This window comes from Caloenas nicobarica, chromosome 4, assembly GCF_036013445.1.
Source record: "Caloenas nicobarica isolate bCalNic1 chromosome 4, bCalNic1.hap1, whole genome shotgun sequence".
Classification (NCBI taxonomy): Eukaryota; Metazoa; Chordata; class Aves; order Columbiformes; family Columbidae; genus Caloenas; species Caloenas nicobarica.
Genome location: NC_088248.1, coordinates 7,418,627 through 7,433,040, shown reverse-complemented (window position 1 = coordinate 7,433,040; position 14,414 = coordinate 7,418,627). Strand labels below are relative to the sequence as shown.

Genomic DNA, 14,414 nt, shown 5'->3' with positions numbered 1-14,414 from the left:
ACAGGAGCCTTCCAAACATCCGCCAGCTCATTTTCCCAACGTTTGCAGCACTCTGTAATAAAGAGTATTTCCAAACTAAAAAGGGGTTTCATTTTCAGGCGAGCACAAACGATACAGTAAACAACCACCACCATTCCATTCTAAACACGAATGGCTAAATAGCAGTTGCAGACCACCACCATTTTTCATCTAATTCCTTTATCACAAGAACAACCAGATGTTCAAGCCAGCAACAGCTGACAACGTGGCAATTACTGGCTATCCCACTTGAGTCAGCATGGGCGTAAACATTAAGCAATTTGTTTTCTTCAAACGAAAGCAGCAGGGTATTCTCATATCTCTGCACTTTGTACCAAAAGCGCAAAAAAAATTCGCCCTTTCCTCACTGAGGCTCGTCTGACAGCAAATCAGCCTGGAGCAGTAAGTCTCCATCTCTGCTCTTCTCTCTCCTTTTATTCCAAGTAACAGTGTTTTTAAAACATACTCCTTCCACCACTTGATCATAACAGGCCTGGCATTGTGTTCTCCATGTTTCACTTTATTCCCCCTCATCCAAAACATTTCGTAACATCTTCTCATTCAAAAGCTTTCTTTGTAAGATGTAAAACACCACGAGCTTAGGTCAACAACTGGAACTCATTAAAATGACTATGCAAAGCTGTCAAACGCTTACTTGGGAATTACTTTATTATAAATAAAATTACATTGAGGCAAAGTCTGAATTCATTTTTAGAAATAAGGACATTTTCAACATTCAGAAATAGCCGTCCACTTATATAAAACACACATTTTTCAATAAGGCATTTGAGATGCTTCCTCTGCTAAAAAAAAAAGAGAGGAGAGGGATATATTTACAAATACAAACCAATTCTACTACCACTTCACTTACAGTTTATCAAAGATGGCAACACATTTTTAAACCCACAAGCATTTTGCTGCTTTTATGCTATTGTTCAGCTACTTCCATGGCATCCTGTGAAAGTTTCAGTGCATCTGAAGGCATAAAAGGCAGGTCTTTATTGTCATTTCCAACAGCATCTTGCATTCTGGCAGACATTGATACGGTTGCACCTTCACATCAGTATTTTTAGCTTGTTGCACTGTGCAGCATTTGATTATAGGCATCACCAAAAACCGCATTCTCAAAGTACTATTTGTGGAAGGACAGTTTTTAAAGGTGACATTTGAAACCAAACCCAGCAGGCAAAACAAGGACAAATATGTACAATTCCACATACTAGGGAATTACATGAATTGCGTCTTCTTTGGAATCTGTAAAAAAAAAAAATACTAAAGTGCTTTTCAAATGTGTCCTCATTGATTAAAAGGACACATTTTATATAAGCAATGAGTTGCACACCAACATCATGTTGCTTAAAGAGGCATTTCAGCATAAAGATAAATATTATCAGCATTTAATTTCAGCTTTGCAATTAAGCATATACCACTTTAAGTATTTCCAGACAAAAATCCCAACTGTACAGAATCTATTTATTCATTGGAAAAAATGACGCTAAAGAAATAAGTGCTTATTACTCCAACACTGTCAGCTTTTAGTCCAAGTTTACTAGGATTGGTGCCAAGCACATCTTTTTATTGTGCTATGGGGTTTTCAAAAATTTCACACACACACACAAAAAATCTAACACGAGCATGGGCTAACCTATAAAGTCAAGAGTTAGCCTATATGAGAAGTGGAAGTTCTCATACAAAGTGGGGTACCTGACCAACCAAATACATCATTCAGAAATTAAGCCACTCTGTTATTCAGAACAGCTAGCGGAAATCCTTAATTTAAATCCAAAATAACTACCTTACAGTCTTTGCTAGGCACTACCTGGCTTTTAAAAGTTCAAGTTATCAAATGACATAAAGGTTAATTTCAAGCTGAAGAACCAACTGTTCTTTTACTATTTAGGTTTAGTTTCTGCTAAGAAATACTCAATTCTACTTTAGAGTCAACTTCACATTCCAGTGTTATAAACCTGACATTAGCAGGACTTCCAGTATTTGCCAGATCTCCAATGAAGTGGGGAAAAAAAAAAGTATTTCCGTAAAAGAGTACCTATGTAATTATTTCATCCGATACAAAATTCTGCTCGATCAAAAGGCGTATAAAGAGATTTAGGGATGATCAAGAACAATTATTTAAGGGTTGTTACATGTCCCCTGCCAAAAGATCGCTTTCGATGCTTGAGAGATCTTTCAAACAACAGGCAAGACTGACTGTCCCCTTCTGAAACACCCAACAACAGGTTTCCTTGGCAATTGGTTTGATAGTGGCAAACAGCACTAAAATTTTGCATGTGAAAAGAGTAAGGTACTGATACACTAATTGTGTGAACTACAGATCTTCTTACTCCATGCAGAAGATAACAAAGAGAAAGCCTTTATACTTAAACCTCAAGTTTGTCAGATTCGTCATGCTCCATGCCTAAATGTGTAATACCTACGTCTGTAATGTTGTTCATATGTCATATTTGAAGTAAGAGCCCAGTTCCCAAAGCCAACCAGGTTGTGGGGGCACTGTCCACGCTGCTTGCACGTGAAAAACCTGAGTGAAAGCCCCAAGTTCAGGATTACGTGTGTAGTTTTCCCCTGTGAGCAGGTTGTTGGTCTGTCCAGGCTGCAGCCCCTGCTGACATGGGGAAAACGGCAAACGGAAAGTGGCAGCACAGATGTTGCCTTGAATATCTGCTTGGCACCAGAGAGAACAGACTTCTGTCTCTTCTTAGAGGAATCTGCTCTCGTTTATATTCTGAGGTAAAACATCTGCATCCAGATGCTGCACACTCCTTTCATGTTAAGAACATGGTATATTCAAGGATTCGTTTGGCCTCCAAGCCTGAGTTTTCAGAGCTGGTACCTGCGTGTTTATAGTGAGCCCCGATAGTCAAGAATGTTTGGATTCAGGAACCCGGACTGATTCAATCCAATTTACGCCTATGAGTCACTTTCAAGAAAGAATCCTTCAAGGTTAAAAGAAGTGTCATTTAGTTATATCCAAAAAGTTATTTGTCATTATTTAAGCTCAGTTATAAAGTTTGTTTACATAGAAAATGCTAATACCCTGTCATTCATTAATCCTTTTTGTATTAAAGGATGTTCTTCGCTCATTTGGTAAATTAAATGTTTACGTACTGCTCTTACCAAAATAACAATTACTATGTGCTAAAGCACTAACAGATGTTTTGGACCATTCTCCCATATTTAATATTTGACCAACTGACAGTAACAGCTTATAGACAGAGGGATTGAGCCCAGCAAGTTTTAATATCAAATTGCAAAACTATGCTGTCAGCTCATCTGTGGAATGCAACAGCTGACAAAAAAGGTGTTCTCTTTCCAGAAGTGTAAGTGGATCATTCTCACCAAATTGGAAAGCCTATACAGTTGGTGTTTTTCTGGAAAGTAAGAGAATGCTGGAAACAAAATAAAGCTGGATTTTTTTTAAAGTGCACTGTTTCTTTGTGTAATCTTTTTGTTGTTATTTCTTCAAAGCTATTATATTGAAAGGACATGGAGCTAATGTTAGACCAAACCTTCCGTCCATAGATGGTTTTGCAGCATTTTCAGGATACAAAAAGGTAAAACTTTGCATTAGACTTGCAAAAATTAAGAACAGCTCCATTTTTGCCAACTGCTCTCCCATGCACACACGTTTACCTAAAGAACAGTTAAAAGAGACGTATTACTGGTTTTATCCTGTTGACCATTTGTTAACACACACGCAACTCCTGTGCTAGCAGAGCCCAAACACAGAAGGGCTCAAGCTATTCTTAAGCTATGAACTCCGAAGCTTTGCTCTCCCTTATCTGAGTCTAAGCCTTGCTCAGCTGTATTGCTTCATATTAACAGCATTTGCATCCGTAGCAAAAGTATTATCAAAGGACTATTCATCATTTCTCATTTTCACCTGGCAACTGGAGCTTTTAGGAACCCGACCCATTTTGCAAGCCACCAACTGTAACAACAAACTAACTCTGTAGTTGGTCCTACATGCGACTTTCCCATCTCACGCCTCCAAGGCCCTACGCTTGAGACAGCACCACCACCCCCAACCAGCTACTGACTGCACGTGGGTATCTTACCCATTCCAAAAGGAATGAATGCCTCTTTCTTAATTAGCTGGCCATTTTCGTCCAGAAATCTTGATGGTTGAAATTCATCTGGTTTCTCCCAAATGTTAGGATCTCTGTGTACTGACCACAAGTTGGGCACGATCACGCTGCCCTTAGGAATAGTATATCCCTGCAGAACTTTAAACACAAGCACAGAGACAGAGGATGTGATAAGCTGCTAAAAGTAAACATGGGAGACACATTAAAAACACAACTAGAAGATCACTTCAGCCAGTGTTCAGCTATGTTTATGAAAACGTATAGTCAGCAAGATCACTTGAAAAAGGATATTGATTACTGTTTTCTGTAGATGCAGAGCTCAATGGTATAAGCCTTTCAAGCTTTAGCAAACCAGCTGCTCCAAATTGATATTTCCAGAGCTCTGTGTCAGATGGCCAAAAATAACTCTGCTGTTTCAGGTACAAAGGTGGAGTTTCAGCTGCCAACTACCACTAAGCACATCAGTCAACACAAGCTGACGCCCAGAAATCTCCCTAAATCAGAAAAATTTCTGGACATTAGGTCAGACGTGGTGCTTAAACAGGAGTATCTCAATACCACCTACTCTCTATAAATGACATTTTACAGTCCCGAGTTATATGTCTAATACATAATTGAAGTCTTTGTAGGGTTATCACTAGATGCCCCCTCAGATCTTAATCCACAAAAGAAACACTGTATTAAGAGGTCTCTACAAATGCTTACCAGCATTTTCTGAGGCCATTCGAGGAATAGAAAGGGGAACGACTGCAGTCATCCTCTGCACTTCCATAATGGTTGCCTCTGTGAAGGGCATTTGAGCCTTGTGGGCAAGAGAGGGAACTTTGTCAGGTCCTAGAACTGCTTCGACTTCTGCATGAACCTTCTCTATTCAAATGGAGGAGAGAAAAAAAAAAAAAAAGAAGAAAAAAGAAAAAAAATACGCACAATATATGAGAAGACATCCCCTGTTTCATTTGCCTGCGTTTCAGTTTACAGAGATTTGTCAAAAATGACTATAAGACATGTGATCCCTAGCTGCAATAATTATGCCAACATAAGCCTGAAGAACGAACTCAGTTCAGAATAAAACAACCAAGCTCAATCTTGACAACTGTCAAGAGTAAAGCTACTGAGACAACAGGCATTGCTAGCACTTCTGTATTGGAAAAGTCCAGGAAAAGTTCTGTTCCAGTTCCAAATGTACTAATAATCTTAGTTTAACTATACAGTAATTTGAATGGTGAAAACATCAAGCTTCTGGCCTGCATTAAAATAAAACGAACAAAAAACGAGTGCATGCAGTGCGTGCCTGAGCTGGCCTCCGTCCCTGGGGAGACCCAGTTCTCAGAACTGGGAAAGCTGGTGAAGAGACGGGAAAGCTTCTCGTGCAGCTGCTTTAGATACTTCATTCTGGAGCGGGAATTCTGGTGGTGTTACTGCAAGAGCTGAAGCCATTTAACTTGTTCTTGCTATTTCCTACTTTGTGTTCACCAGAACCTAAACTCAGCTATTTCCCAGCTCCCCCAAATGGCAGGAGAGGATGCTCCTTCCTTCCCCCACACAGCCCTTTTGCAAAGGAAAAACAGGAAGGTAACAACCTTATCTCCCTTCTCATTCATGTGAGGCACAAAGCGTCACAATATTTGTTTGTCCCTTTCATCTCGCTAACAGCTCGGCACACAAGTAATTCTCTTCATACAAGTTTCCAAGATGCAAGGTTTGCTTCAGCCACGTGCAGGATGATGCACCTTTTCTTCCAGGTAATTTGGAAACCGGTTACACAGCAAAAGACAATCTTGAAAGAGGAGACCTCAAAATTAACCTTTAATCAAAGATAATAAAAGTCAGTTTTCATTCTTTACCCTTGATACCCCGAATATTTTGTGGTTCTCCTGCTTGCCTTTTCCAAGATTCAGAATCCAGGCTGCTGATACTCTTAAGTTTTTGCTCTTTTCTCTCTGATTCAAGATTAAATAAGAGCTCAATGCAAAAAGAATTTCTGAGTTTTCAGAGCAGCATTCAGAGACACTGTACAAACTGTGTTCGTCGAACAGTTGCTGCCACCTGCTGGGTTTGGTAGGAAAACAAGTTCTTATATGAGGAACACAGTAAAAAAATACCGACAGCAAGAGATTTGCTGATGATGTGGCTCTCGGGTACCTGCTTTGTGGGGTTTTGCTATTTTTTTAAAGGATACATTATAGCCCTATATTCAGGTATGCATGTCCACAATAAAATAAACAAGTGTTCAATATGAAAAAAATACAGGAGATTGTCTCATGCCAAATGTCACACCAGCATGTTATCAAACATTTCTTCAGGATTTGTAAAGATACGTGGAACTATACAGAAAGCAGTTGCTGCTCACGTTACCGGCTACAAAAACAGAGATTTCAAGAGTTCATCGCTAGCAGAAGGTTATTTGAACTGCTCCACTACATTTCATTTATTAAAAAAATCTCACAGATCTTCAGAAGTCAAGGGCTAAAACCAAGTCAGGGAACAGAGCAAATCAAATACTCCCCGCTGCCTCACTATATTCACGCACACACAAACACCCTCCCCTTGTCTTTTCCATTTAAAAAGCAAAACTGGCTTCTACAAACCAATACATTTTCTCATTTTTTACCCTGATGGCCCTTCATTTGCCTTTCCATGACTGCAACATTTGCTGCTGCTGAAAGTTGTGCAATTCAGGTATTTCCTTTAAGGGATAGGAAAAATAAGAACAGGACAGAATGGTTTGGGTTGGAAGGGACCTTAAAGATCATCTAGTTCCAACCCCCTGCCACGGGCAGGGCACCTTCCACTAGACCAGGTTGCTCAAAGCCCTGTCCAGCCTGGCCTGGAACATTTCCAAGATGGGTCACCCACAGCTTCTCTGGGCAGCCTGTTCCCGTGTCTCACCACCCTCATGGTGACAAATTTCTTTCTTATTAAAGCCACTACCCCATGTCGTATCACTACATGCCCTTGTAAAATGTCCCTCTCCAGTTCTCTTGTCCATCCCCTTTAGGCACTGGAAGGCTGCTTTAAGGTCTTCCCAGAGCCTTCTCCTGGCTGAACATCCCCAACTCTCTCAGCCTGTTTTCACAGGAGAGGTGCCCCAGCCCCCTGACCATCTCCCTGGCCTTCCTCTGGACTTGCTTCAACATGTCCATGTCCTTCCTATGTTTGGAGTCGCAAAGCTGAACATGGCACTCCAGGTGGGGTCTCGCAAGAGCAGAGTAGAGGGGGAGAATCACCTCCCTCAACCTGCTGGTCACGCTGCTTCTGATGCAGCCCAGGACACGGTTGGCTTTCTGGGCTGCAAAGCGCATGTTGCCGGGTCACGTTGAGCTTCTCAACAACTAACACCCCCATCTTTCTCCTCAGGGCTGCTCTCAATCCATTGTCCACCCAGCCTGTATTCGTGCTTGGGATTGCCCTGACCCATGTGCAGGACCTTGCACTTGGCCTTGCTGAACTTGATGAGGCTCGCACAGGCCCACCTCTCCAGCCGGTTGAGGTCCCTCTGGACAGCATCCATTCCCTCCAGTGTGTCAACAGCACCACACAGCTTGGTGTCACGGGCAACCCCACTGTCCATGTTACCAACCAGGATGTTAAACAGCACTGGTCCCAATACCAACCCCTGATGAATGCCACTTGTCACTGGTCTCCACTTGGAGCTGTTGACTTCAACTCTGAGTGTGACCAGCCAGCCAATTCCTTATCCACTGAGTGGTCCATCCATCAAATCCATCCCTCTTTAGTTTAGGGACAAGGACGTCATGCAAGATAGTGTCAAATGCTTTGCTCAAGTCCAGGTACATGACATCAGTTCCTCTTCCCTTATCACCAACACTGAAACCCCATTGTAGAAGGCCACCAAATTTGTCAGGCACGATTTCCCCCTAGTGAAGCCATGCTGGCTGTCACCAGTCACCTCCTTATTTTGTATGCACCTTAGTGTAGTTTCCAGGAGGATACCAGAAGTAAGAGAACCACATCCTATAGCTCAGTGGTACACTCTGGACTACTGAGCTTATTTGTAGTGTTTGACAACAGCTACAGCATAAGTGGAAATCAGAGAGGGGCAATAGAACTGTTAGAGATCAGCAGAAGAGAGAAAGTTGACTAGCACATACATTTACCGTACCAGGGAGCAGGAAAGGGGTTAAAAAAACCCTGCAAAACTCTTGTAGATCTTATTTGTGTAATTTAAGCCACATTAACTCATGTAACTGTGTATCAAGTCGAGCAATAGTAACACACAACCATTAAAAATAGAACAATAAGCCCATGCAATAAAATTTAATTTTACATTTGGTCCCTGGTGGACTCTCTCTCCCACATACTGAACTGATGCCCTATTTTGCAATCCTTGTCAACAATTCGGTTAACTTTGTGCAACCAACTACGATCTTGACCTATTTAAAGAGATTATTATTTCAGACAGAGGTGCTGTAAACAAGTATCTATTTGCTTATCTGCAAAGCAGCTGTAACACCTGGAAAGCTCAAAATCCCAAATACTTGATAAAAGTATTCCAGGCTTATATTGGTCTTAGATAACTTGAGGTTTACTCTTCTTCACTCCAAGTTAGCAAGAAGTCTGGGCAAAGCAGGCGAAATGTTTTGCTGCTATAAAATGAGGTAGAGTTACCCAAGTAGAATCTGTCCATCCTGCCAGGGTTTCAAGGCTGCATTTACCCAACAATCTTTCTAGCAGAAATCAGTTGCTATGTAGGACTTTGGGAGAAGCTGCTAATAGAACAATAAATCAATTGCCTTATTTTTCTTAAATTCAACCATCTAAATTTGCTAAATAGTACCAAAGAAAATGCAGGCTTTGCAACCACGTGCACTGTAAAACACTCAGTATAGAAAAATATTGAACCAAAATTAATTTTAAGTCTTTAGTGATGGAAATTTATCCTAAGAAGTCTTGAACTACAACTCTATCAAGTACTACTTTATTGTAGTTTTGTAACCTCTCCCACACCACTGGTATTTTTTACATAAAAATCTACAGGTCGTTTTCTAGAACTCTGTTACAAACAGTAACCAGATCACAGCATCACCAAATAATCTGGGTTGCAAGGAACCTACGGAGGTCATCCGATCTAGACCCTAACTCAAAGCAAAGTCACCTTCCAAGTTAGATCCAACTCTGAGAGTAGATCAGACTACTCAGGATCATACCCCAGTGAGTTCTGAATACTTCCAAAGTCCAAGATTCTGTTAACTCTCAAGGCAACCTGTTGCACTCTTCGCTGTCTTCACAGACCATTTTATTCCTGCTATCTGATCAGAATTATCTTGTTGTAGACTGTCTCTGCTGCTTCTCTTCCCTCCGCTGCACACCTCAGAGGAGACTGCCTCCATCTTCTTAGCACCTTCTGATCAGGTAGTCGCAGACAGCATAAGATCACCGTCATCTTTCGCTACCACTGAACAAGCCTGGTTCCTTCTGCTTGTCCTTTGGGGCCATGTGCTCCACGTGTCTCTTTCCCCTCCCCATCATCAGCAACCTACCCAACTGCCATGATCATTCAAGACTGGTGGGGAAAAGCCTCGCAATTACATTGACCAGCTGGCGCCGTGGACTTGCATAAGTCCGATTTGCTTAAGCTGTCTCTAATTCAACCTTCCTCTACTTCCTCATATCCCCAAACTCTGCTGCAAGGCTCAAGAACGTCCCTGCTCAGGGAGGCATAAAAGTAGAGCTTATCGCTACATATCTCACATGTACCACAAGTATAGGCCTGGAATGCCACAACTGCCACAGCTTTTGATACATGCCAAGGTTCCCTGGAATTGCTTGGGAAATATCAAGTTGTCCCAAACCAGCACAAATGCATAGACTAAAGGGTGATTTCAGTACTTAATAGATAGCACTAACCTAGAGATCATCACAGCAGAGCAGGACAGATGTCTAATTACATATCAGCCTTTCAAATTATACATACACGTGTACTATTTGCACTCCAAATGACTGGTGTACCGAAGCTTTACAGTTTGCAATCAAATACCTAGAATAAAAATAGTCTTACCTTGTACTTCTGGGTAGAGGGACATGTAGAGCAGGCACCACAGTATTGTGTTGGAAGTCGTGTCTGTGCCTGCGATGAAGAGGTCACCGATGATAAAAAACAGGTAGTCCTCATTAAAACTGCTCTCCTTGTTGTTCTTCTCTTCTTCTGCATGGATCAAGTACATATCGATGAAGTCCCTGGGATTTGCCACATCCAGTGTATCCCTGTGCTGTGCAATTATTTTCTTCAGAAAAGCAGTAATATCTAGTTCTGTTTTCCTAAGTTCCCGGAAAGGCCCAAAGGGAAGGTAGTACAGCCAAGGGCAAATGTTGACTAGGAGCATGTAGCTGTTCACGCTTAGCTCTAGTGCACGGGCCATGTTCTTCAGCATTGTCTTGAACTCAACATCTTGGTAGCCAAAACGCTTACCAAAGGCCATGGAACAGATAACGTTGGACACTGCGTTGCGAATGATTGGAAAGGGATTAAAAGAATCCTTTCCATGCTTCAGCATTTCCTCCTTTATGTACTTCAGCTCCTCAATGATTTTAGGCTCTAAGCTGTGTCTTCCTACTCCAAAATGACGCAGTGTTGAAAGAGAGAATTTCCTCTGTTGCTTCCAGACAGGGCCATAAGGTGCAAAAATAACACCTGGAAGAGAAAGGGCGAGTCTGAAACCAAAATGCTCTGTCTTGAAGAAAGAAATAGTCAGGCCTGCAACCCAAGAGCCAGAAGGGAGGGAAACAACACATAGCAAATCTATCCCAAGCCCTGGGCTAGACGCTAAAGCAAGAATACGAGCTGCTTTATAACAGCTTTGGGAAATCCTGTCACTCCTTTTCCCACTCGGTTCAATGAACATAACACCAACAGTTTTACTAGTCTTTGTGAGACACTAATAGATGGAGAAAAGGTACTGTAGGTGCTTATTAGAGATGATATCAATTTCACAGGAATTATTAACTCCAGGACATATGTTAGCTACACCCTTTTCTGCTCGCTGCCCTGAGACACAAATTCCTTCAGCAAGGCAGAATAGAAAATATTAAAACACAAACCGGTTTGCATTTCTTTTCCCCTTCATGTTATGCAAACCTCTCAATACTGTTTGTGTGTGTACACATTTCTAATACGAGCAAGGTTTTTCTTAAACTATAATCAATGCAGGATACATGCGCTGCAAACAAACTGGGAAGGTAAAGACAAGTTCAGAGCCACTTGGCAAAAACCTACTTGATTTGCATCTCAACAGCTTTGATGCCTCTAGGCGCATGTTCTGCACGATTGCGTCATTAAATTCAATCCCTCAGCTTCAAATATAAATCCCGCTCACTTACAAACATCTCTTTTATTGAATTAACAGACCACAGCAGACATACCACAGCATAACAAAATACACAACCTGCTGTTTCTGATGTACTCCATGGTTAACCTGAGAAAGTTTAAAGTCATCAAAACACAGGCTAGTTCTGCTTTTGTTCTTCTAGTGAAGTGACACCAAATATGTTTGTTTCTGGAAATAAAAAGTTACTTTATAAAGGCAATATCAATTCTGCCAACTGCAAATCTTAATGTTAAATTTAAGAGAAAGAGGCCACAAGAAATCAGCAACAGAAAGATGCACGTTTCAGTACTTAATGTTACCTACATTTCTATTACTACCTAATGTTCATAGGCCCTACTGCAAAAAGGAGAATAAACAAGAAATCTATAGCTAGAAACAGAAATCTGTAGATATGCAAACGAGATAGCTGTGCTCAGAAGGGTCTGCAATCCCAAAGGTATAAATAGTTCAAGTGTAACATAAAGCTGTTAATCTATCCAGCAACATTTTCCGATTACATTATCTACTCACAGTGGTAATGACAGACTAAAGAATACAAACGCATGACCTAGTTTCAAGAGGCCTAAACAAAAAAAGCAGAATGTTATGGAGAGTCAGAAAAGGCTGAGAACCAGCTGAACTTTATCGTCTTTCCACAAAGACATTCTTTTGGAAATCTATTCAAATATCTACCCCCTAGCACTTTAATAAAGAACCAAAAACTTTCCAGATCCCCTTTCTCAAGTAATGTTCCCTTGGTAGCACTGGAAGGTGAAAAAACGGCTTCTTTGGGGCTGAATTTGGTCAAGAACCAACTTTAGTTTTCAGGATTTGTGGTTGGGGTGCAGAAGAAACATGAGTTTCTTGGAACAAAACAATATATTACCACTATTTCTATCCCACAATAAATATCTCCAAAATAGACTATACATCCACCACCTGTTCCTTTTTCTGTCATCAGGAAAACTAGTTTTAGGATCCAAATACCTTCGTAAAAGAAAATAGACCTATTGTCTTGAATGTAAAGAAGACTCTCCTAGCCACAATAAACCTCCCAGTGCTCAGTATGTGCTGCTGCACAACACTAATAATTGATTTGCAAGCTAGGAAAGAATAACATAAAAGACAGATTAAGGAGGAGGAAGAGCATAAAGTCAGAATAACAGAGGTAAGAGAAACTGGAACACTGCAAGGCAATAATAATGCAACAGTACTTCACTTTCAATGATAAATCTCTACATGACCTGAAAAGTCAACATACCCAGCACAGACAATTGCATTCTTAAAACACAAAACAGAAAACCTGAAGAAAATACAATACTAAATTCTGAAGCAACAAGAACCCAGAATAACCAGGACTTCATGCTCCTTCCAGATGTCTAATTCCCATTAAAGTTTCAGGCACTTAACCAATAGCTTTCCCTGATCTCGGAAATTAAAAGATAAACAAGTTTCACAATGCAATTAGCCCATTAACAAGCCTCCCGGGCTACCCCTCCTAAACTGACAAAGGAAAGGCAGTTTTCCACAAATGCTGAGATCTGTAATGAACCTAAAGACCAGACATGAAGAAATTCTAACTGTGATATCGTCATCATGTGTTCAAACACCCCATGCCTTTTTTTTTTTTGAAAAAGCTAGTAAACTCTCCTTCGACCTATCAAAAAAAAAAATGCTCAGTAAGCTTTGACAAGCAGAATAACGCACCTGCAGCCATCCCAGCAAGAGCAGTTCGCACACAGACAGCAGACACTGGGCAGCTTCACAGAGCCTGCTCTTAGCCATCGCTACCTTGCTAAGAGCTGGGCAAGCACAAAATTACTTCATGCATGCTAGCATCTGAAATTTCTCCTCCTGATGTAGCTAAAAATCGGGAAGTGACAGCCTAGCTGTTCCTTAGACCCCTGCACAAACGCCGTGCCCTTTACTGCGAAGCAGGAACCGCGCATTTCGGTCCGCACGGCACTGCGGGTGTGCCCAGCCCGCAGGGATGCTGCCGCTCCCCTCAGCGCGGGGCGGGTGTCTCTGCGTGCGGGGCAAGGGGCTCGCACGGTGAGCGGAAACCCAGCAGACGGCTCGGCCCGTAACTCCCAACGGTCATCGATAAATTTCGGCGCAGCGGCCGCCACAGCGAACGGCTCCCGCCCAGCACGGCGAAGCGAGCGGTGCCGCGGCAGCGGGACCGCCCGCAGCCCGGCGGGGCCCACCCGCCTCCTTACCCTTCTTGCGGGTGATCATGAGGACGATGGGCACGGAGGGCCGGTCGCTGAACACCTCCGCCTTCTGCACCAGCGCCTCCCGCACCGCCCCGAACGTGTTGAGGACGACGAAGGGGCGGCTGCCCACGAAGAGCCGGAACACGCCGCCGTACATCTTGGTGAGGCCGGTGAGGAAGACGTGCGGGGAGAAGGCGAGGTGGCCGCGGCCGCCGCCCCGCACCTGCACCGCCCACCTCCGCAGCAGCGGCGGCGGCAGCAGCGCGAAGCCGAAGTTGCCCAGCAGCGGCCAGGGCGCCGGGCCCGGCGGCAGCCCCGGCAGCGCCCGCGGCCGCCGCAGCAGCCAGTAGCAGCCCAGCCAGCACAGGGCCGCCAGCAGCAGCTCGGTGGCGGTGGGGGCCCGCAGCAGCCACGTCCAGGCGGCCATGCCCGCCGGCGCTGCCTCCGCGCCGCCCTCGCCCTCCTGCCGGCGCGGAGCGGCTTAAGATGGCGGGGGCGGGCGGGAGGCGAGGCCTGCGGGCCCCTGAGCCCGCCGGGGCTGTGGGCGGGTAGCGGGGCCGCCCCGCGGCCGAGCGCCGCTGCCGGTGGCGGCGGCCCCGGCCGGAGCGGGGCTGTCCCCGCGGCGGGCAGTGCGGGGCCGGCCCTGCGAGCGGCGGGACTGGGCCAGTTAGTGCCCGCAGCGGGGTGGCTGCTGCTCTTTTTTTTTTTTTCTTTTTTTTTTGGGGGGTGGGGGGGCGACGGGGGACGGAGGG

At 43.5% G+C, this 14,414-nt stretch overlaps 1 protein-coding gene across 1 annotated transcript; it reads right to left on the bottom strand.

The window, feature by feature from the left end:
• Positions 1 to 745: 745 nt before the first annotated feature.
• LOC135988182 (cytochrome P450 2U1) lies at positions 746 to 14,147 on the bottom strand. Its single transcript, XM_065633929.1, has 5 exons — positions 13,666 to 14,147; positions 10,141 to 10,773; positions 4,827 to 4,988; positions 4,092 to 4,259; positions 746 to 3,666 (listed from the first exon to the last, which is right to left on the bottom strand). The coding sequence occupies exons 1-5, from the start codon at positions 14,087 to 14,089 to the stop codon at positions 3,488 to 3,490; spliced, it is 1,566 nt and encodes a 521-aa protein (XP_065490001.1). The 5' UTR covers positions 14,090 to 14,147; the 3' UTR covers positions 746 to 3,487.
• Between the last annotated feature and the right edge of the window lie 267 nt (positions 14,148 to 14,414).

Bases quoted from the DNA above. Each gene is read 5' to 3' on its own strand.
- LOC135988182 (XM_065633929.1), bottom strand. From the start codon at position 14,089: ATGGCCGCCTGGACGTGGCTGCTGCGGGCCCCCACCGCCACCGAGCTG. The intron at 4,989-10,140 runs GTAAGACTATTT...CCATTTGAATAG, and splicing joins CCTCTACCCAGAAGTACAAG to AGAAGGTTCATGCAGAAGTC. The intron at 3,667-4,091 runs GTAAGATACCCA...ACTGTTCTTTAG, and splicing joins ATTCATTCCTTTTGGAATGG to GTAAACGTGTGTGCATGGGA.